The sequence below is a fragment of the Triturus cristatus genome, chromosome 9 (assembly GCF_964204655.1).
Source record: "Triturus cristatus chromosome 9, aTriCri1.1, whole genome shotgun sequence".
Taxonomy (NCBI): Eukaryota; Metazoa; Chordata; class Amphibia; order Caudata; family Salamandridae; genus Triturus; species Triturus cristatus.
Genome location: NC_140592.1, coordinates 947,507,735 through 947,531,540, shown reverse-complemented (window position 1 = coordinate 947,531,540; position 23,806 = coordinate 947,507,735). Strand labels below are relative to the sequence as shown.

Here is a 23,806-nt window from a genome sequence, read left to right as displayed (position 1 = left end):
AGACTTCAATGATATGCCTTTGAAGTGCACAGAGGTCCTCCCTTCCTGTACGGCTCCAGACTCACTACAGGGGAGTATGCAGCCCTTGGTGTTTGGACAGGACACAGCCTATTCAGGTTTAAGTGAGGCTGCGCCTAACTTCTACCACCCATCCTGCCAGAGATGGCCCATTGAGACATACCTAAGCTCCCATTGTGTGTGGCTGTCTAGCAGCTACATACAAAGCCCAACTACACCAAGACATGTGATCAAAGACAGGCTACGGGCACCAAATAACTAAAGCAAGAAAATGCCAACGGACTAAAAGGTGGTGGCATGGTGTGCAAAATAACAATGGATTAGGATGTAACCCTGAGTGATTTCCAGTGGCTGATATTAATTCAAGCATTCCATCTATCACTGTTGGGTCCAGTGCACACAGTATCACTAGAACCAAGCTGTACCCGGCTGATATAACTAGGGAGAAATCGGTCCTAGGTTGCTTGTGTTCCGGTTCATGGAGGATCTGGCTTAGCACTTCGGGTTGGACTGCTCCTATTGGAGCAGGGTCAATACTGATTTGCATTTAGCTGGGTCCAAACTGAGGTGGCCTCGTGTTCAAAATAACAACAGATTGGGATGCGGCTCGAGTGATTATCAGTGGCCGAGATTAATCAAGCATTACATCCAGCACTGTTTTGTAAACTTTCTAAAAGTGGCATTTTCAGAATTGTAATTTAAAATCAGACTTCACCATTAGTTTAGATTTTAAATTAGAATTCCAGAGACACCAAAATTGAATCATTATATCTTCCCATTTGGAAGTTTATTTCAATACCAGAGCATGTATAACTTAAAGCCACCTGTCTTCTAAATAAATTGCACACTGCCCTCTGGACTGTCCAGGGCCTACCTTAGGGGCTGACATATGTATAAAAAGAGAAGGGTTTTGCCTGGCAAAAGGTTTATTTTGTCAGATCGACATGGCAGTGCAACATGCACTCACAGGCTGTGAAATCGCAGGCCTGAGACATGGTTAAAGGGCTACTTAAGTGGGTGGCACAATCTGTGCTACAGTCTCACTGGTAGCATTTAAGTTATAGGTTCTGGGTACAGGCATTACCACTTTACTAGGGACTTATAAGCACATTAAATATGCCAATTGGGGATGAACCAATATTACAATGTTTAGGGGAGACAGCACGAACACTTTAGCACTGCTCAGTAGTGGTAAATTGTTCAGAGTTCTCATACAAGGATAGATGAGATCAGAAAAACATGGAGGAGGAATGCAGAAGGTTGGGGAAAGACCACCCTAAGGCTGTCAGGTATAACAGGGGCCAATTTCCAAAGCAATGTAAGTGTGTGTAAAAGAATACCACAGACGTAATACTTTATGTACTTCAAAATGCCTGATGTGATTGGATCCAATAGTGTTATACTGAGGAAATCATTTATATCCAGTAGTTAGCCTTTTTGCAAACTGGACATTAACATATTTTTCTTTGTTAAAAAAAATCCATCCTGTGTTTGTCACATTAAAACTGTACTGTCTAGTAGTACGGAGACTGTGAAGTTTACAAGTACAAGAACAATACACATATATATTATTAAACTATTCTCCACCGGGGAACAAAGGGATTTTTGTTCCCTGCCCAATGTACATTCTGTTCATGTACTATCAACAGAAGAAACGCCCATGTCTAGACGTTCTAACGTGGTCTTATGAAGCAAATCACTCATTTTATTCTGATTTCTAACTTCCTTCCAAAATATGAGAAATTATTCAGGTTCGTAAAAAGGCTGCTCAAGCAAAAGCAAATAAATCAGATTTTGACATTTTATATGGCATTTCAAATGTTTTAATAAGCACCAGTATAATGTAATTTGGATTTGAGCAACTCCTTGAAATAATGATATCTCACCTGTTGGTTTACAGTAAAGAGGAAGGAAATATGTTTAGCTAATGATTAATGATGTTCGATTACACCATCCTAAATACTTGGCAAGGGATCAGTTACCAGAACACATTACATATCTTAATAACACACTCCTACAATCTTTAATACACTATAGGCTAGACGTACAAAACACTGGTGGCAAAAAACAAGCCGCAAATTGCAACCATTATTTTTGTGACCAGTGAGGAATTTTGTGGCCAATGTATTCATGTCAATGTACACAATTCTAAATCACAGTGGGTCATAATCGGATCTATCTTTTCAACATTCAGATTAGGTAGGTTGAGACTCACTACGATTGGTGACTACTATAGGGACTGGGGGGCCTTAACCACAATTTAAATAACCTATTATTTAGTGCATCCCATTTTCCTCAAAGAAAATGGGACAGTATTAAAAAGAAACTTTTAAACTTGATAAAATCTTGTTGGAGAGTAGACAGTGGTTCTCTGGACCACAGCCTCCTCCCAAACAACATTGAACATTTACAAAAGGATCCTAAGGGAGAAGGGTCGGAAAAAGAACAGGAATAACCCTGATCAGCAGATCAGTAAAATCCCATAGGAAACCATAAGCCCTTCACACCTCGAAGTTATGGCGGGTGGCAAATTGACACATCTGTTAAAATGACCGACTGGTGTCCAGTTTACGCTGAGCGAGTGCCTTGATCTAGCTGGTTGCTTATGGAATTTATTTTCTGCAAATGGACTTTGAGTTTTGGTTTAAGAGTCAGTGTGAAATGTTACTAAAGCAGTGAGAACAGGAGCGTCCCATGAGTTTTTCATATAAAACTCATCTCAGGCATTATTTGTCCTAGTTGCTTCTCTTCTGTAGAAATGGAGAATAATGAGAGGGCAAGATAAATTACCTTTGCAACTATTAAGATGACATGAAGCACTAGTCCTTACAGGTATCATGCACAGGACCACTCAAGGGCCTGTGACAGGAACCCCTGTAGTACAACAGAAATTGTTCTCCTTTAAGTGGAAACCCCGGCACCGGTAAAAAAACTTAAAATAAGACTGGATGAATAAGTAACGCATCAACCTAGAGTCATCATTCAGATGCCACTAATAAAGACGCAAGTCTGCATTTCTCAGTTTTGCCAATTCAAAACAAACAACTTTTGCTAAATTGTACTTCTGTATGTGTAAACTGCTTTCTTTAATGGCTTAGACTTGCTTTGAGATGCATACTTGCCAATTGTGGAATCCAAACTATCCGTACAAACTGAAGTCTTGCATGGTGTCCAGAACATGGTAGTTAACTGACGTAGGTGCCGATTACGATCCGGTAAAAACCGGGTACGAACCGTCAGTCGGAGCGTATTCTCCGTCCGACTCGTACCCGGTTGTAAAACTTTACAAACATGGAATTACGATTCGCACGGAAACACCATTTCCGTACGAATCGTAAAAAACACCGACCGACGAAAATATCCATACGAATGTGATCCGGGAATGGTGCGACGTGACGTCGGGACGCTTCCAGGCAGCGTTTAACGACCCAGGAAGTACGATTCGAACCGACAGCAGTCCGGACGGCAATATTTTCACGGCACCCAAAAAGTGCCGGAAAAGCGAAGTACGGCGCGAAACGACCAGAGTAGGTGGCCCGGTAAGCGCCGTACCCCCCCCAGCCCCCATATGTACGCGCCGAACCCCCCCAGCCCCCGTATGTACGCGCTGAACCCCCCCCAGCCCCCGTATGTACGCGCCGAACCCCCCCCAGCCCCCGTACGTTCGAGTCGACCCCCCCAGCCCCGTACGTTTGAGTCGACCCCCCCCCAGCCCCGTACGTTCGAGTCGTACCCCCCAGTGTTTGTACACCCATGTACGTGTCGAACTGTACGTGTCGTACCCCCCGTGTATGTACACCCGTGTACGTTCGAGTCGTACCCTCACCCGTGTATGTACACCCGTGTACGTGTCGAACTGTACGTGTCGTACCCCCGTGTATGTACACCCGTGTACGTTCGAGTCGTACCCCCACCCGTGTCTGTACACCCGTGTACGTGTCGAACTGTACGTGTCGTACCCCCGTGTATGTACACCCGTGTACGTTCGAGTCGTACCCCCACCCGTGTATGTACGGTGCGTACCCCCAGCGCTACGCGCTGGGGGTACGCACCGTACATACACGGGTGGGGGTACGACTCGAACGTACGCGGGTGTACATACACGGGGGGGTACGACTCGAACGTACACGGGTGTACATACACGGGGGGTACGACACGTACAGTTCGACACGTACATGGGTGTACATACACGGGTGGGGGTACGACTCGAACGTACACGGGTGTACATACACGGGGGTACGACTCGAACGTACACGGGTGTACATACACGGGTGGGGGTACGACTCGAACGTACACGGGTGTACATACACGGGGGGTACGACACGTACAGTTCGACACGTACACGGGTGTACATACACGGGTGGGGGTACGACTCGAATGTACACGGGTGTACATACACAGGGGTACGACTCGAACGTACACGGGTGTACATACACGGGTGGGGGTACGACTCGAACGTACACGGCTGTACATACACGGGTGGGGGTACGACTCGAACGTACACGGCTGTACATACACGGCGGGGGTACGACACGTACAGTTCGACACGTACACGGGTGTACATACACGGGGGGTACGACTCGAACGTACGGGGCTGGGGGGGTCGACTCGAACGTACGGGGCTGGGGGGGTCGACTCGAACGTACGGGGCTGGGGGGGGTCGACTCGAACGTATGGGGCTGGGGGAGGTCGACTCGAACGTACGGGGCTGGGGGGGGGGGTCGACTCGAACGTACAGGGGCTGGAGGGGGTTCGGCGCGTACCGGGCACCTGTTTGGACGTCTCCATGGTTGCACGGTCGGACTTCGCTTTTCACGTTTGTACGGTAAATCGTCCGAGGACGTGTCGGACACTTTTTCCGACCCGAGGACGTGTGGGGAATAATTCCCAATGCGATTCGTATGGACTTTTTCCCATGGGCATCGTACTTGCCAGTTTGTACGGCACTTGTACGATTCGTACGGTTAAAAGACCGAATACGAGTCGTACGGGAATTTTTTTTACCGGATCGTGATCGGCACCTAAGTATTTACACAGGGGCGGCTCCTCCACTATGGCGGAGGAGCATCGCCCCACTGCTCTGCGAGCAGTGTAAAAAGGAAAACTAAAATGATAACCAACATTATTATCGTTTTAGATTTCCTTCCTGCTCGGGTGCGGGGCGCGAGGGGTGGGCTGGGCTGGCCAGTGCAGGGGGCAGGGGAGGTGTGCAAAGCACACTCTAAAGTGCACATGACGGTTTGACCAGCCCACAGCCTGGTGGGGAACATGCAAAGCCTCCAAGCCCTTCTCTGAGCACTGATCCAAGGCGCTCAGACCAATCACAACGCTGCTTAAGGCAGCGGTGTGACTGGGCAGGGGATTCTGGGAGGCTGGGAGCTTCCTGTTGTGGCACAGAGGAGACAGAGCAGAGGCGGCAGCACCCGGTGGCACCCAGGTAAGTCATTTTATTTTTATTTGTTTTATTTCCCCCTCAAACACCCCGCCACCCACACTTAGTAGCAGCCGCTACTGTATTCACATTGTGATTTAATGCCCTCGTCAGCCATTCATCTGAATGAGGTATATTTGCCTCCTATGTAAGTGAGGACCTGTGGGTTGCAACCTCAGCCAAGCCTTTGGTGAAAACTCTGGGCTACATTCATATTACTAGGCACAGTTTTGCATTGATAATTTTTGACCTATAATGGATGAAATGAGCAACTGTCAGCAATACTCCCAGACTTGAATTTGAGCAAAGGAATACGTTTGATTCAATGATTATTCTGTCATTTTACTTAATGGAGAGATATTCAAATATGGGTCAGGGGCCACCTTTTAAGAATGGTGACAAAAGTCAACTGTGGAAAAGAAATCGGAAGGGATATGTAAACATTTGCAATCTAATTACCTGAATGTTTGCAGGCAGTTAGAAATGTTAATTAACAGGGTGTGTAAAGGCGTCTTTCTAACGCAGTTTTAAAGCAAAACATAATGCTACAAGGAGAAGCAAATATGAATCTTAGAAATTTAGAATAACGAAAATGAATAAACAGTTACAGATTTAAAGTGACAGGAAATCGAGCAATAGTTGATCATAAACTTTTTGCATTTTCTAGGTCTAAGAACATGAAGGTGGTGGTGTAGAGGGCCATCGCGACATCAGGTTATAACCAAGAGGGCGGAGAGGAGAGACTGTATAGCAAGTGAAAAGAAGGGAAGACTAGAAATATGCTGAGACACTCGTAACTTACAGGACCAAAATCATGGATCATAATGTTAATGATGGAAATTTATCACCGAAGAAAGGGAAGCAAAAACTTCTACAAATAGTAGTTTTTCTTCTAAATAAACTGACTGTAATTTTCTACACTGTAACCATTTCGGTACCACCATGGTCATTTCTTGTTTTCAAAAAGCATATTGTGACTTTTTCTGGCAGGTTGCTGCTGCCTGCTTTGGTGCAAGGGGGTTGACCACCAAAATGATCTCACCCTTTTGCATCAATAGAAGGTGAAACTAAAGGTGGCTTTTAATTCACTCTGATAAAGAATGCAACCTAGTTAAAGCTTACTTCGAGACAGCAGAACTACGGACTGGTCTCACCTTAGGTGAAGGTTCTGGGTACACCACGTTTGTAAGAACGTTTTCACTCAGCCATTTGTATATAGCTTCTGTGTGGGTATATAGCGACTCATGTACATAAACACTGACATGTAACGTTTCCCGTGCAGGCATTTGACACAAATGCTGATTTGGTTACTGGTTTTATGTGAATTTAGAGTACTGACATTTAGGTCGAAAGAAACAAATTACTTTGTTTCTTGCATAGTAGCAAATTAAATAACTTGATGACTTGTTACAAAATTGACACATTTAAAAAAAGAACCTTTCAAACCTGGCCACTTTGACAAATAATATCATACTTGTGCAACTATATAGCTCTGATGATTATATCTGCACCAATTTTACAAAACTTATATCAATCAGCAGTCTTCAAACTCTTTAATGTCTTGCCCCCTTCATATATGAAAATGTTATTGTCACAGCGACCCCCCCCACACACAAATGGCTTGTGATTTTCCACTATTATGAAATATGTTAAATAATGCAAGCTAGGAAAAACTTTGTAGTTAGAATTGAGAGCATTCCCTTTAAGAAATTTAGATAAAGATAAATAGCCATAATACTTTTCAATTGATCTCAATACCAAAATGGCAAGTTTTTTATTTCTCGCTATGCCAAATGCAATACAAATTAAATTTTTTAAGGAAATGCAAGGTATATTTTCTAGCAATGAGGAAGGTATAGCCGCCCTGATTTAAAGGAATATTATTTTGCAAACTTTGTACATACCATATATAGATTAACCAAGTCTTTAAATATAAATAGGTATGATAATTGTTTTGGGGATTTAATTTATCAAGAATATGAGATTATTGATTTTATGCGTTTAACGAAAACCCCTAAAAAATGTCGGGTATAAAACCCTTCAATGGAATTTCAAGCACAAACAACAGATGTATCGCTGTTACGTAATTCCCAATCTCAATGCAGCAACATTACTGTCAGATATTTATATAGGGGTAGACCCGTTGCTAGATAAGACCGAAATGCTCAAATGGCAGAATCAGGGCTATATTGAAATAGGGGATTTTTTAGATACAAATTGGAAAAGCTGGAATGAAATAGAGCCCAATATTAAACATTGTAAACAAATTATGCAATGGTCGTTTATTAGGATAAAACATTTTTGAAGAAGTTGAATCCCATTCGTATAATGGAGATGAGGGAGTTAGTTAAATTAATATAAAATCCCCAAACTCGTAAACCAATCAGCAGCTGGACTTCGTTATTACGTAGCAGCAAAGCAGTGAATCCTTATAAGAAAATGCAAAAAAAAGGCAATTAAAAGAAGGGCTTGAAATAACGCCTTCAGCTTGGGATTAGATAAATACATTTAACTTCTCCCTATTAAAAGTGGCTAATTTAAGACAAATGCAATATTATTCTAAATGGCTCCTATACAGGACCCCAGACTTTCTTCATAAAATATATCCCAAGATCCCAGCAAAGGGCTTTAGCTGTAATCTGGAGGTAGGTGGGAACTGGACACACATTGTACGGAAATGCCCAAAGTTAAGTTGATTCTGGAAAGCAATCAACCAGTACTGTGTTAAAAAACTGAAAGTACAGCACACGTTAGATAAACTGATGGCAGTTTTTGGATATTCACCTGATTTAGCAGTGGATCTATTAAAAAAAAAAAGAATGCACATAGTGATGTTGCTAGCAAGATCTTTAATTTTTCAAAGGTGGCAAACATTAAATTATGACCTTTCAACACTTAAATTTAAAAATAAACAAGATTAAAGCGTTAGAAAAAATATATGCATTAAGGATGGGTCGTATAGGAAGTTTAAGAAATTATGGGAATTGCTCGATTAAATGAGTGTTTTTTATTATGGTATTTCTTATCAGATGTTTGAATTTTGAATGTATAAAACAGGGGGTCACACAGATTATCCTCATATTCTACGCATTCTCTGTTTGACATGGGGAACAAGTAGGATGATCATGATTTAGAAATTTTGTATTGATTAGATGATCGATATAGTGTAAACAGTCGTTATCATGTTGGCACAGAAAATGATATTATTTATTATGTATTTATTGTAGGCATTTACTGTATTGATGAACTATTCCCAAAATAAAAAATTTAAATTACAAAAAAATTACTATTATGGCAAGTGAAAACCGGAAGAAGGCATCTTGAAAGACGAAAATATATGTTGTGGTAGTTTTTGCTTACAATAAAACTCATGCATGACATAAAAGTATATTGTAAGCAAGGGAGTCAAAATGTCTAATTTTGGGGGACAGAGGTTATATATCTAAACAAGAAAAAAATAAATCACAATCATCCTCACCTTATATTTGATCACATTAATATAGTCAGCATTTCAAACATTGTAGTGATTTTCGGATTTGCTTTAAAAACATATTTTGGCAAGTGTATTGGCAAAATGATATTGGTTCCCCAGAAACCATATTGAAGGTGCTGAGAAAGCTTCAGTCCTATATCTTGCAACACTTTCAGACTCCTTGATTATTTTTTTTGTTTGATGTTTTATTAGCTTTTGTTTTTATACATAAAGCATTTGTTACCAATTATTGAAAATCGTTACATTCCAGAGATGAGGCATGTATATACGATTACATTTGCTGGTCCATGCATTTGAATATGTACCCACACTGTGATCTAAAAATGAAGAGGAGATCTTGTACAAAATTGAGTATTTGCAGATGCCAGGGCATCACTATCTCTTTTCGACAGTTGCCTTCCCGGCTGTTTGTGAAATGGACGCGGGAGCCCTACTAAGTACTATAAGGACATGGCACCTCAACCGTCCACAGATCAATCAACCAAACTAAAAATTAAACACAAGGGGGGGTGGGCTTAACTAACAGTGGGGGATAAGCCATCGCCTTGTACGGCGCCCTACTGTCATAGGATAATCGAGTATATTACCTTAGGCCTCTTCTCTAACCTGGTATGTCCAGTATAAGGTGTGTGCACAAGACCGGCCTATCGGTAAGGGCCAACTTTAGTGTGAGTGTAATTCAAGTTACGCTTTGTTAGGGTTATCAGTGTTAGCCTCTGGGGTTAATGCTGATTGGAGCGCTGTCAATATTGTATTCCAATGGGATGAGATTGGGAATCTGCATAGGCCCATGGTGTCCTCCCTATGAAGGGCAGTTCCCTCCTCCCTAGCCCAATCAAGCCTGGAATGAGACCAGGCCTGCAAGGTCGGGCGGTTGTTTGATTTCCAGCGCCTCGTAAGAAGCCTTTTGGCCACCACTAGGCCAAGGTCCAAAAATCTAGAAACGGCCCTGTGTTTTTTGTCTCTAGTGAACACCCTCAGTATACAGGCCTCCCATGTGTTTGGAAGCACTCCGTCAGAGCATGCGGTCATGTATTGCATCACGCTCTCCCAGTAATGCAGCAGCATGGGACATAACCACAATATGTGCAAAATGTCGGCATCATTAAAATGACATTAAAACTCTATTTGCGACATCAGGGAGGTGATCGCTCTACTAAGGTTACCATCCAATACGTCCCAATCGGTGTGATATATCCATATTCCCAGATAGCAGAACATGGTCGGCTGCCACGCCACTGGGGCACAAAAAACAGTAAGGAGTGGGTCTATTAAGTGGGGGACAAAGGGTAATAAGCACCATTTCCCTCAGTTGATTGCAACCCTGACAGTCTCACAAAGAGAGTGGGAGTGTTAGGCATGACAGACGGTACTGACTGGACATCCCTGATATATAGCAGGATGTCACTGGCATATAACGATATGGCGTGTGTGGTTGTACCTAACGTGATACCTCAAAGACCCACAGATATGCGTACAGCCAGTGATAACGGGTTCAATAGCGAGGGAGAAAATTAATGGGGAGAGAGGGCAGCCCTGTCTGGTGCCTTTACAGATCCTTACAGGTTGTGAGAACGAGTTACCGGTGCAGACTCATACTGATGGTGCGCCATATAGAAGTCTAACCAGGCTTAAAACCTCTGAAGCACATTAAAAAGGAATGGCCACTCTATGGTGTCAAAGGCTTTTTCCAGGTTCAGTACCAGACATCCCGAACCGGGCCAGTTACATAGGGCTTATCTCATTACCCAAAATAATCTGCGTATACTGAGGGTGGTATTTCTCGCCAGGACAAACCCATTCTGGTCCTCGTGTATGAGTTGCAGTGTGAATAGTGCCAACCTTCTCGCTAGAACTCCCGCCAGTATTTTATAGTCTACGTTTAGTAACGTCAACGGATGATACGATCCTAGTTGTGTGGGATCGCGGTCAGGTTTTGGAAGAGTAATCAATGTGGCTTCAGTAAGGGAGACGGGTAGACGTGCACATTGTAATGCCTCTGTGTACACCTGATGTAACTGCGGTCCTAAGAGGTCTGCATATGCTTTGTAAAATTCGGATGGAAAGCCGTCTGTCCCCGGCACTTTCCCAAAGGCTAAGGCACGCATCGCACTTCGTATCTCACCTGACGTGACTGGGGCCTCTAGCTACATGCGTTGTTCTGTCGCTAGTCTAGGGAAGGCAAGGCCATCTAGGAAAGTATTTATGTCTAGTTCAGATGCCTCCAGTGTCGACTGGAATCATTTCTTAAAGTGGGGGACCATTTCGTTATGTATTTCATGTTGTGAGCGGTTCATCCTGCCACTAGAGGACCAGAGCACGGTAATGGGGATCATCTGCCGATCTTCTTTGATCAGCCAGGCAAGAAGAGACCAGGAGCGGTCAGCCATCGCGTGTCTTCTCGATGAGAGCACTGTGTATTACGTCGTGTGTTTTTCGTGCGCGTCTGTCAGTGATGGAAGGTATAAGGGTGTGCCTCTAGTCTAGAGATAGTAAAGTGCGCTCCACGTCTAGTAAGTCTGTCTCTACTTGTCACTGCATGCAGCTTCCCATTCCTAGACACTGCCCCAGTAACGTCACCTTTAATGCATCCCATTCCACTAAGGCCGACGTGGCCATCCCTTATTTAAGCTACACTCTAGAAGAAGTAACTACTGCCCTCTAGTGTTCAAAGTAGTCCCCGATGGCGGTACTAGAAGACTCGCGGAAAGAGGAGTCTTCCAGCATTGCAGGTTGTAAACACCATGTGGGGACCAGGGAGTCTTGATATCTCAGAGAAGGAAGCCCTGCAGTTTTAAGGCAACCTTACATTCAAGAATAAATAGTATTTTTACATGTGCGCATTTTTGCAAATCTATAATCTCTGAGGATCATTATCATCTATATATGATATTACAAGAATATAAAATAATTAAAGAAGGTCTTGAGTTGCGTTTTGAAGGCAAACATATCAAAATAGAAAACAAAGCTACCTAATGAAGGACGCCTCTCTTAGGAATTTTCAGACAAACCACGCACTGGGTATGATCTTTGTGCAGACAGCTCTCTGGACAAAAAATATACTCACAAGACTTTAGCATTGCAGTTAGAGGATTTATTTAATATAACATGAAGAACTATTCCATAATTATTAACAAATCATCATACTTCTGAGAGAACAATGTTGTAACATAAGTCCTAATACCATATTCATGAAAGAATGTGTAAGGATGCAAGTCAAATAAGACATGAGCACTCCTGATGAAGTATTTATGTAACCACATTCGGATTCAGTGGTATTCCCACAATTAAGTTATTTTTTACAGATATATTCGCAAGAGCTTGAGGTATTCATATTTAGAGCTGGTTTGCCTTAATCATGTGTCAAGCAGTTATCACCAGTAGAACATTGTTAAATGTGTGGCAACCAGATTACTACAAGTTTACGCTAAACTCTAAAAGAAGTAACCGGTGCCCTCTAGTTTCCTCCAGTTAGAACTACCAGGAGGAAATCTATGTTTGAAGTGCAAGATATGTGTCACTCTACTTAACAGCATAATAGGTGTGACTAGCCATGATTATAGCTAGAGAGTTCTCACAAAGGAACAGATTCCCTTGTCAAGGTAAACTAGAGCAGAGGCCAATCAAAGTGCAATGCCTCAATGGTAAACTACTATAGTTGTTATTCTTGCCCTTAGTATGGGATCACAGCACCTTCTGGTAGTTGGCGATAAGACTTACCAAATTTTTGATTTGGTATTGCGCCGGTTTGCAGTCAGTAGAGAGGGTATGTAATTTTTACTGAGCTGTACGTAGTTTAGTGGGTCAGACCCAGTGCTTAATTTGAGCCGGGGCTTCCCGGTGCTCGGCACCCGCACTTAATTGGTTTCCGGTGCTCGGCACCAGCACCTAATTTGACAATTTGACATAGAACAGTCTACCACATGGTGGCGCTGCTCATCTAATTTAGAGATGAGCAGAACAACAGTTGTTTAGGAATACAACATACATTAAATTTGCAAATACCTGCCCCCCAGCCATTCCTTTAGCTTTGGGGACCTGGAATAATATGAACTGTCGAATTTACATGCGAGAGAGATGATTAGTAGTTGTTTTGGCAGCGATGACAAGGGCAATGGGTGGTGCAAGCTGCAGTGGCCTCCCGGTCAGAGACCTGGCACTTAATATTTTACAAATTAAGCACTGGTGAGAACTGGAGGCTGGACCAAATAGCTGACATAGTTTCTCGGTTTGAACAGATGCTCATTGCCCAAATGTATATCTGTAGCAAGTATAGGAGTGTAGCTGTTGGATGCCTTAATAGTATTGGAGGTAAAGTAGCAAAGTTTCTATATTTTAACAAACATTTAATAAATGTGATCAAATCTATATGCATACAACTAGTTACTCATCCAAAAACAGTGCAGCAGGTTTTGCTATCTTTAAGTTATCTTTTGATATCTTTAATTAAAAGGTACCTGAAGGCTTCAAGTATCATTCGTTCAGAACACAGTGGCATAACATGTTTGAAGGCTCTTCTGAAGTCATCCAGTGTTAAAAATCCTCTGCCTTAAGGGTTAAAAAGGGACACAGTAAACACAAACAAGTTAAGTAAACAAATAATATATCCAACAAAAAGATTATTTTTAAAGATCAAGGCAAACTAATTCCTGTGGCTTTACCCTTCACAATGGAAAACGGAGTATGATTCAGACCATCTGAGATTATGTGGCAATCCAATTTATAGGCTGGATCAACTTCTTAAGTGGGAATAACCAAGGAGGGGCAGGTCACATGCATATCTAGAAAGATCGTCAACTGTTGTTCGTCAAATGCGCGGTCATCAATACTCAGCTATTCAATGCAGAATTACTCCAGAGAAATAGATGTACCTCAAAGCAGTTTTAGCTTTGAGTGAATCATTTGAACACAAATATTGGTTTCACTGTTACTCAGTCAACACTTTCAACCTTGTGTGTGAAGCTGTTCTAACACCAGTTGCTGTGCTTTCAGAGACAATTCTTACTCTTCATTTCTTCTGGCACCATGTGCCATCATATTCCAAGGCAGTCGGTTATTCTTATATGCTTGGTCTTTGGATTAGGAGATGCCGCTTCAGCAGATACCAGTTACCAAGAATTTGCAAGACTAATCATATTAGTGTCACAGATAGAGAAGAAGTCCCTTGTGCACCAAAAGAAGTGTCTCTTTAGCATCATGAAAGGAAAGCAGTTCTTGAGTGGTGATACGAATTTGAAGGATTATTCGTATGTATGATGAAGATATTAATGAATAAGGAGTACGTTTTTGATTATATGGTGACAATCAGGTAGAATTGGTAGATTAATTTGTGCAAAACACAGACAAGGGATTATATTTTAAAAGAAAACAAGGGCATATGTTGAGCTTAATGATTATTTTTCACGGTAGAAGTTCATTGTGGCTTTTTGACCATGTTTGTAAACACATTAAGGAATTGATTTAGAAACCCTTTTAAAGCAGTAGTCAGAATGCTTGCGGCCAGGTATAGAGGACAACGTTTTCCAGAACAGGTCTTAATTCAGATCTTATAATTTTTTTGTTTAAACTTGGTAGCGATCCAAGTAAAGGTCTGTAAACGTTCTTAAAGTAATGTCAGGATAAATTACTAGATGTTATTGACATTCTGGCATGGATTTTTGAATGAGCGAGGAAGCACGGATGAAAGATGATGCAGTAGATGTAACCTCCTTGAAGGACTGAGTCCAACGAACAAGCAGTACGCCTCACAATGCGAATTTGGCTTTTGGCTGAAAGCAGAAAGCTATTCAGATTGAGATTAGTCCTGAAATTATGGGCTATGGCAAGGAAGGAACCAGGTGGAGAGGAGAAGGGTCTTTTACTTGGAGAGGGGCTGTGAAGAATGTGGTCAAGTATCAATCTACTTCCAACGGGATAGTTGCATTCATGTGATACACAATTCTTTTCTACTATGGTGCAATTATGCTGCAGTGCTCTGGGACACAGACTAATTTGGACTGTATACAGACAAAATTGTATGGCAAACATGGACTTGATTGGAAAAGTCTAACTTCTGGATGCACACGGTTATGTTATTGTATGCTTAATGACCCACCCCTTTTGTTCCAGCCCAGACTGCACTGCAACTTCAATGTGATGAAAACCAAAAATTAATAAAATGTGTTTAAAAAAAAAAGTATCCATCTACTTCCACAACTGTGAACAAAGTAAATTTTTCTATGTGAAGGGTTGTTGGAGGTTCAGCTAATTTTCACCATGCCAGACGAAGGGGTTGTTCTTCCAGCTTGGAATGTAAAGGTCTCGCTTGCACCCTCAAGAAACAGGGAATTTTGGGGAATTTCAGGCAGCAAGACAATTTTCCTTCACTGGGGAAGATCAGCAAGGTCAAGAGTTGAGAAGCATGTGAGGTCTTTATCCAGGTCTTCTGAGTAGAGAGGCTAATTCTGTTCCATTCCATTAAACAGCGGAAGGCAATGTGCAACAGTTTTTTCAATTATTTAGGAAAGATCAGAACTTAACCTTAGGTTTTAACATTGGGACAAGGTTTTCAGATAGAATTTGAAGACTCCACTACAAACCAAGGAACCTTTTATGATTGTTTTTTCAGGGTCACAAAATGTGTTAGTTTCAACATTTGGCAGAAGCTAGAGGAGACAGCAATGCAGAAGTAAAGGAAGGGGTCAAAAACTTTCGAAGAACTTTTTCTGGTGGAAAGAAAAGGTACGGTTTGGAGGTCAGTAATAAATGTGCAAATTATTAAACAGATTTGCCCAAACTTCAACTCAAGGACTCATATTTCACTGTTCCCCATGCGGCACAATGTCTTCACATCCTGCAGTCCACATTGGCAGGCTGGGTGCTTCAGATACATGTCTGTCTTTCTGACTGCCAAGACTTCTAGGTACTTTATTTGTTGACTGAGTATTTAAAAGAAAAGGATGTACACTTTTAGACAACATCCCACTCGAGTCTCAGAAGTATAAGGAGCTGAAAAGTCAACTGGCAATCGAGAAGTAGTTAAAGTATCTAGGATTTATAGTGCAAGTGAATTTAGGAACATGCAGGGTATTGGATGCTTTTTTCTAAAAGTTTTCAACATGACCAAAATGGACCCTGTATTGAATCTTCTGAAGAAGGAACTGAAACTGACCAAACAATTAATTGGCTTCTGTTACCGGGATGGATTTTCAGTGTGCTGGCTTTGACCCGCTTTATTGGTCTTCTTTCTGATTCAGTTCAGATTGTGTTCCCATGGTCTTTAAGTCAGAGGGCTCTGCAGAGCTTGAAGGCCGCAGACTTGAGCAAGAGTTTATGGTATAAGGACAAGCAGGCACATGCCTCAAGAAAAGCTTTTGCTAGTCCTTAATTGTGATTATTAAGGAATCACAATTAAGGACTCTCAAAAGCCTATGCATGTAGGAATCGCAATTAAAATAGCGATTCCTAAACATTCCTTAATTGCGACTCGCAATTAAGGAACTGCTTCCTATTCATTCCTATGTGCCCACAGGCCCATAGGAATAAATAGGAATATACATGTGCAATTTGCAAGTAACAATAGGTACTCGCAAATTGCGCATGGAATTTTAAGGGTGCAAGGGTGTCAAAAGGACACCCTGTCGCACCCCTGATATTAATCTGTGCACAAATGTTACGCACACACACGCCCCAAGGGTATGTGTGTGTGTAACCTACAACTTTGAAAAATGCACTTGAGTGCATTTTTCAAAGTTTTTGCAAATTACCATCAAGTACAAATTGATGGTAATTTGTGCCCCCTATTACCAAAATCGCAATTTGTGATTCCATCATGCACTGCATTTAAAGAATCGCAATTTGGAATTCTTTAAATGCAATCACAATTTAAGAAATCTCAATAATTTGCAATTTCTTAAATTGCTAGAGGCTGACAGGTTGATGCATCGCAGAAGCCCTTTTTGCAGGCGCAAACGGACGATTTTTGCGAATCGCACCGTTTGCGCTCCCAAAAATGGTTGATGCATGTACCTGAAGATCTTTTTGATAGAGAAAGCCACTGAATAACTTGTTTGAATTTTGAAAAATCGGAGTCTTAGGTTATGTGATTTTTGTGGGTCTAGGTCACAGAATCCGATATGAGTTTCCATGGACTGTGCGATCATGGAGTGATTAGGAGACTGGAAGCAGACGATTTGCCTAAAAAAATAAATCGACAAAAATTGTACAGAGCTGAACATAAGAATATTTGCAATGAAAAGCTTCCAGCTTCTAAAGCCGAACTGTTGAGAATTATTTAACGTACAATATATAGGTGGGATAGTCACATTTAAATCCAGAATATTCCTCAAGCTGCAAAACTACTCCTACAGATTATTAACCATTTTGTTTTGCAGCATAAATCTTTTTTTGGTTCACATGCACTACAGTCATTTTATAGCAATATTCTCTTCCCTTGGGAGGTTGGTATTTTCAGTGCATATATTAGCAAACAGGTGTGTTAGAACCCTTTGTCCCACCAGAGCCTCCTTATTGGCTTGAATGTCTACACAGCAATGCTTTGTGAAGGTGAGCACAGAAGACCACCTGGTTGCCATGCAGATCTCATTTAAATACATGTTATCAAGGGAGGCGAGGGTTGATTCCTTCTAACTTGTCAACCTTGTCCTTGGCTTTTCTCCCAATGTAACACTCTCTGTTTTGTAACAGATCTGGATTGTATGGCCTATCCATCTTGCAGTTCCTTTAGTGACTGGGATTACACAGTAGATTGCTCATATGTGACTCAGATTACACAAGATGTACCCTGTGGTTAGGGACCTTTATCCTAGATGTGGGGCAACACGGGCTGATTTGATTCATATGTTCTGGGATTATGACAGGTTGAGGTAGTACTGGACTGCGGTCACTGAAAATCTATCGGAAATCACTGGCAGATACAATTTACTGTAGCCCAGGCAAAGTATCCTGGGTTTTGACTACATTCCTAAAAGAATTAGCGTAAGGTGAGTCTAGGTATCTGGATTGGGCGTTATTACTGGCATTGCACCCAAATGCTATGGCATAGAAATCGCCACATTCAAGGAAATGAAGGAAATGTTTATTGAAATGCTGAAGTGGACAGCTTCAGCGGGAGACTTAACAGCTATGCACATAGAAAGCGGTAAACTGGGGAACATGTTTAATTGGTAATGCGCCTTGTTTCGAGGTTTTGGTATTGCATCTGTGTTTAAGTGTGAACATTTTGTTTATATAAACCAGGGTAATTATCAATAAATTATGCTTGGCCAGGTTGTTAGCATGTGGGGTGAGCTGTTCTCCTAAATTGTAAAGACTGACAGATACCAATTGTGTTGGGAGAATTCAATTGAGTTGGGAACCAACTCCTATAGTTCCTTAAAAACGCTCGTCTGTCAAAGAGTGAAGAAGCAGGCATTTCTTCCACTCTGGTCTGATTCTTGAAGCCCCTTTCGACTGAGGAATGTTTCAAAAGCATCGAACCAATTACTCCAGACAAATAGACGTTCTCTGGGGCACTTCAGAAAAGATGGAGGGGGTCCTATTGACCCTTGACACGTCTATGAAAAATAAAAATAAATGGCCCTCTGCTCAGTGACAGAGATATTGTGTGCAGCTGCAACGGGGATGGTGAACTAATTCCAAATAGACCACCTCTGTATCAACTCATAGGCCTGTTAACATATAGAACCTAGAGAACTGAGGGTAGCACACAACTTAGCTAACTGTATACAAATCTGTGGCTGAGTAAAGTTTGCCACACTTTGACATTTTTAGAAAATTAAGGAAACCAGTCAAACAGTACTCAGAGGTATGCGCATCACAGTGAGTAACTGACTAATGGCCTTTCTCTTTTTCTCTAATTATCGTCATGTGAGGTTAGCTAAACAAACGTGACATAATGTCTCAGGACACTGATGTATTATCTGCGCTTGGTACAACCTATGCTAACCCTGTAACAGAATTGCTAATGTGTTCTTGTATAAAAAATAAATAAAACATGTTGAAATTAGAAGATGGCCAGCATTCACAGTTTGATGTACACAGGTGTGCGCACCATCGATAATGTCACCCATGGGTACACTGAACAAATAATGTGGAGTCTTCCACCTGTACTTGTAGACAGGACTAAGCAGGAAGTTCCCTGTCTAACCACTCTTGCCTCAAGCACCAGAGAAGCGGTTTATGGTGTGCCACATGACACCCTAAAATGTTGTGGGCATTCACTCTCAACACAGTAGAGCTGTCGATCTCTGTGGACCAGTATACAAAGAAGCCCCCTTGAAATGACATCACCTCATGCGACTCTGCATACATACAGGAGACGAGCCAGGCTCCTGCCAGGCAGAACGCCCACATCAATGAAGCATACAGGTAGAGTCAACACGTTGTTTATTTAAGTACAGCCGCAGTGAACTACCTTGTGCACCTTCCAGCACCCAGGTAAGTTTCAACTGCCAGAAATCAACCCCCCACACGCAGGTAAGTGCTAGATACTACACATGGTTATGTTTAATTTTGTTTTGCTGTGGTGTGACACTCTTATTGTTAAGATAAAGCAAGGTGCTGTTCTTTGCTCAGGCAAAAGATATTTCCTGACTGTCCTAATGCTCCTGCAAACCTACTTATTAGCAACTAAATGCAACATCCGTAGTCATGAGTAATCCATGAGTGATGCTACTTTATTATTCAAGCAAAATGTTTAATTTCTTCTACAATGCACATGGATGGATACTTATGGGAGATACATAATGGGCAGTGGCACATTCAGAGAATAGAGTTGGACATTGCTTAATGACTACATATGCCCACACTGACAGTTGGTACTCTGGAATTATTTCTAGAGCAACTGGTCCATGTACCCACCTGCAATCATCTCCTTAATGACACTCGGTTCGGCTTTAGGCAGGGCCACGGCACGGAATCTGCGCTTATAGAGGCCAAAGAGGAAATTAGAGTAACCCTGGATGGGGGCGAAAATGCAGCACTAATCTTACTGGATCGGTCAGCTGCCTTCCATACGGTCAACCACGAGCTTTTGGTTGCCCGTATGCGAAAACCCGAGATAGGGGGTCCTGCGCTGGCCCTATTACAATCATCCCTTTCTGAGCGGCGACAAGCAGAGTCCCTGGGGGAGTTCACCTCAGAATCTTATTCTCTGCCCTGTGGTGTCCCCCAGGGATCATCGCTGAGCCCCACATAGTTCAATCTATACTTAACACCTCTGGCCTCGCTCATAAAATCCTTTGGTCTGTCATTAGCATCATATGCTGACACCCAAATAGTAGTTTCCCTTGCCAAAAATGAAGTTCATTCCAGGAGAGTATTTAGGACTTGCATGAGTGCGGTAAGCAAATGGATGGACTGTAATTGCTTAAAGTTAAATTCATCAAAGACAGAGGTTATTCGGTTTGGGAACACACCGTCTTTTCGGTCCCCAGCCTGGTGGCCGTCTGAGTTAGGATCACTCCCTACACTAGCCTCCAAAGTTAATAATGTGGGGGCGTTACTGGACAGGGAATAATTAAAATATAAAGATCATGTAAATCCTCCTTCCATGCTCTCAGAGTGATTAAGAAGATTGGAAAATTCTTACCCTTTGATCTCCTAAAAACAGTAGTCATTGCACTTGTGCTAGCAAGACTTGACTACTGTAACAATCTTTACCTAGACCTGCCCAAGGGTCCCTTAAAAAATTACAGTTTCTCCAGAATGCTACTTCTCGGTTCCTCTTGAAAATTACAAAATTACAATCAGCGAAAACAGCCATCAGCACACTCCACTGGCTCCAAGTCAGGGAGGGCATTATTTTCAAGGCCTTGTGTATGGCCTATAAGACCCTTCATGGGCAGGGACTATCCCACTTTAAGAAGAACCTTAAGTGGTACAAGCCCCATAGAACCTTGTGCTCCAGCTCTGTGAGATACATGATGGTGCCAGCTTTCAAACGTTCCTCCAGGGGCAACGGAAGCTTTTTCAGGTCCACGGCCCTACATTAGAATCATCGTCCAAATGAATTGAAAGCAGCAACATCACTCTCGTCTTACAGACACCCCTTAAAACATGGCTTGTAATTCAGTAAATAAAAATAAAAAATTGAGTTCCACCATCCTCTTGTTTCACATAGCGCCAAGACGCCTCCAGGAAATCGTTGCGCTCAAGAAGACTACTCATTCATTCATTACCATTATTACAGAGGACTTTGCGTGACAGACACTGGCACAAACATGTATATAGTTAGACTGGGGCAGACCATTAAGAAGGTCCAACTTTACAAAATTATTGGGTCTGAACGTTATTTGGCATACCCGATACCCTTCAAACCAATGCTACATCTTTTACTTGGATTTATATAGGTCCTTTTCCCAGCTCGAAGATGGTTTTGTACCCTACCCAGATGCCCTTTTTATCTGTAACACTCGTATCCTAGCTTGTGGCCCTTCAGATCATGTGCTCATTGAGTTGTGTGTTGGTAATAAAAAGTCGGGACCCTCGGGTATGACAATAACACCTGGTGGCTTTCAGATAACCAATTTCTTGTATATATCTCGGGAGGACGCTGAATCATTTTTGCAGGAAAAGATGGATGTGTCACCTCTCAGTAAAGCATCTGGGAAGTGATAAAGCCTGACCTTGGAGGATAAGCCTTGGTTCTTAGGATCAAGCAAAATGCATTCAACAACTGACTTGGAAGCCTACTCCTGGGATTGGAAAGGGGGTAACTCACCAAACCGGATGAGGCCACACATCAAGAACCATAAAGGAACAGGGCATACCTGAAACAAATTCAACAGAATCCAGTAAGACATCAAGTATGGCATCCAAAGACCCAGGCATAAATCTGGGTATGAAAACAGCAAATTACTTTACTGGCAGAGCAGAAGAGACAAGACAGCCAAACATGCGGATGAGATTCAAACTCATGAGGGAGAGGTAATTGCGAGGAGCTGTTAAGTCAACACTATACTCATTGCACCAAAATAAGACTGATGGCTGTTTCGCCGACTCCCCGAAAAAAGCCCACTCAAACTGAATGTGGTTTACAGGAGAGAAAGTTATCTGCGAAGGACAATCCCCAGATCAGCTTCTGTCTTGGAATAGACTTTAGGACCAAATGGCTGCCAGCTTCACTTCTTTAAAAGGCTCTGGCAGGCAGCTGAGCTACAGATGCGAGGTCTGAAGTATTCCCCCTGACCTAAGACAATTATTTTTTTAAGCCCAGCCATCTTCAAGATATGTTTGTGCCTCGTATAGATCTAGTTCAACTAATTAGTGCTGGAGGCAATTTTCGTGCGAAGGTGCTGGCCAACAGGTTGCTCTGATCAAGGCTGATAATTGAACATATGACTCAAAACATGTGTATGCAAGGGCCGTCGACTAGACACAACCTAGATGACTTCCACAATGCCCTGGCACCGACCCAAAAGTGAGAGAGTCCCCTTTTATTGACCCTGGTGACATCAAGAAGACGTTTCTCATGTTAAGTACAACTATATTTTTGGGGACCTCCAGAAGATGAACATTGGCCCCAGATTTCAGAAATATGTATTCTTCATCATAGCTGGTACTGTAACTCAACAACAGATATGATTTGATGTATTACCATCTACAATTGCATTGTTTACATTATCCGGAAATGCTAATAAAATGGTTTATTAAAATATATACAATTATTGCACAATTTTTAATAGCATCACTATGGAGTTGCAATGTGGTCACTTAAATTGAACAAGTGATGGCTCACTGATGTAAAGGGTATATAATTTCAAACTTAATGAGAAACACAAACCGCCATGTCAATACACCAGGAGTTTGAGGGTGATAAATTAAATCTATCTTTGTTATTCTATCTCAAAAGGTTATAGGTAGTCCCATTCACGCAGTAAAACTGATTGTCAAATTAAAAAAATATAATTTGGTCCCAAAAAATTATTACCAAAGGATAATCATTTGTTTACTACAAAATGGTCTTTACATGGAAATAAGGCTCTGCTACAAAATATGAAAAGGGTAAAAAAAAAAAAAAGTATGGTGAAAGTTATGGTATAAGCAGTAGCGTCATGTTGACCGAACCTAGTCATGCCAGAAATAGGATGTCAATTTATTATTCAACCAGGGTGTCCAGTCAATCAACCAAGAATAGCTTATGAACAGAACAATGTCAGCAAAAAAGTTGTGCTTTATATAACAGACCAAGGCAGAACTGTATTGGAGGAATGTCAAATCAAATCAAATCGAGCTTGTAAAGTGCATAGCTACTCTATAGTGTCATGGTACTACAGGTTCATCGACCCCTGATCTCATAGGGGAGGAATATAAACAAACTAAGAAGCAACATTAAAAAACCAGGTCTTCAAGCTGTTTTTAAAGGAACCAGCATCCTTAGTAGCACAAATGTGCAGGGGATGAGCATTCCAGTCCGCAGCAGCTAAGGCAGAGAAGAAGGTACCTCCCCATCTCTTCCTCTTAGTCTTAGGCACCACTGACAGCAGTGCATCAGCAGAGCGTACAGTTCTGGATGGATGATAGTGAGGAAGTCTTTTAGTTAAATATTTGAGGCCAAGTCCATAGAAAGCTATGTGGGCTACCACTAGTCATTTTCGCCCAGATGGGAAACCAATGCAACTCCTTGAGATGGACCTGAACAGAAATGTTCCTCAGAATGTTAAGCAGGAGCCGGGCTGCACCATTCTGCATTAACTGGAGTCTCTTAAGTTGATACAAAGGAAAACCCCACTATAATGCATTGGCATAGTCCAGCCTGGATGTTATAGGGCATGGACTACCATCTTCTGACAAGGGGCTGGGAGCAGGAACAAGAAACCAGAGAAGGCAAAAACATGTCCTGACTACACACTCCACTTGTGGTT

General features: G+C 42.0%; 1 protein-coding gene across 2 annotated transcripts in view; it reads right to left on the bottom strand.

The window, feature by feature from the left end:
* EFCAB11 (EF-hand calcium binding domain 11) overlaps positions 1–23,806 on the bottom strand; it is a 644,575-nt gene that overhangs the window by 259,855 nt on the left and 360,914 nt on the right. For both annotated transcript variants that reach the window (XM_085628048.1, XM_085628049.1), the window contains one exon: positions 13,400–13,490. In XM_085628048.1, coding sequence (XP_085484174.1) covers positions 13,400–13,490 — 91 coding nt within the window. The remainder of the gene's footprint in view (positions 1–13,399; positions 13,491–23,806) is intronic.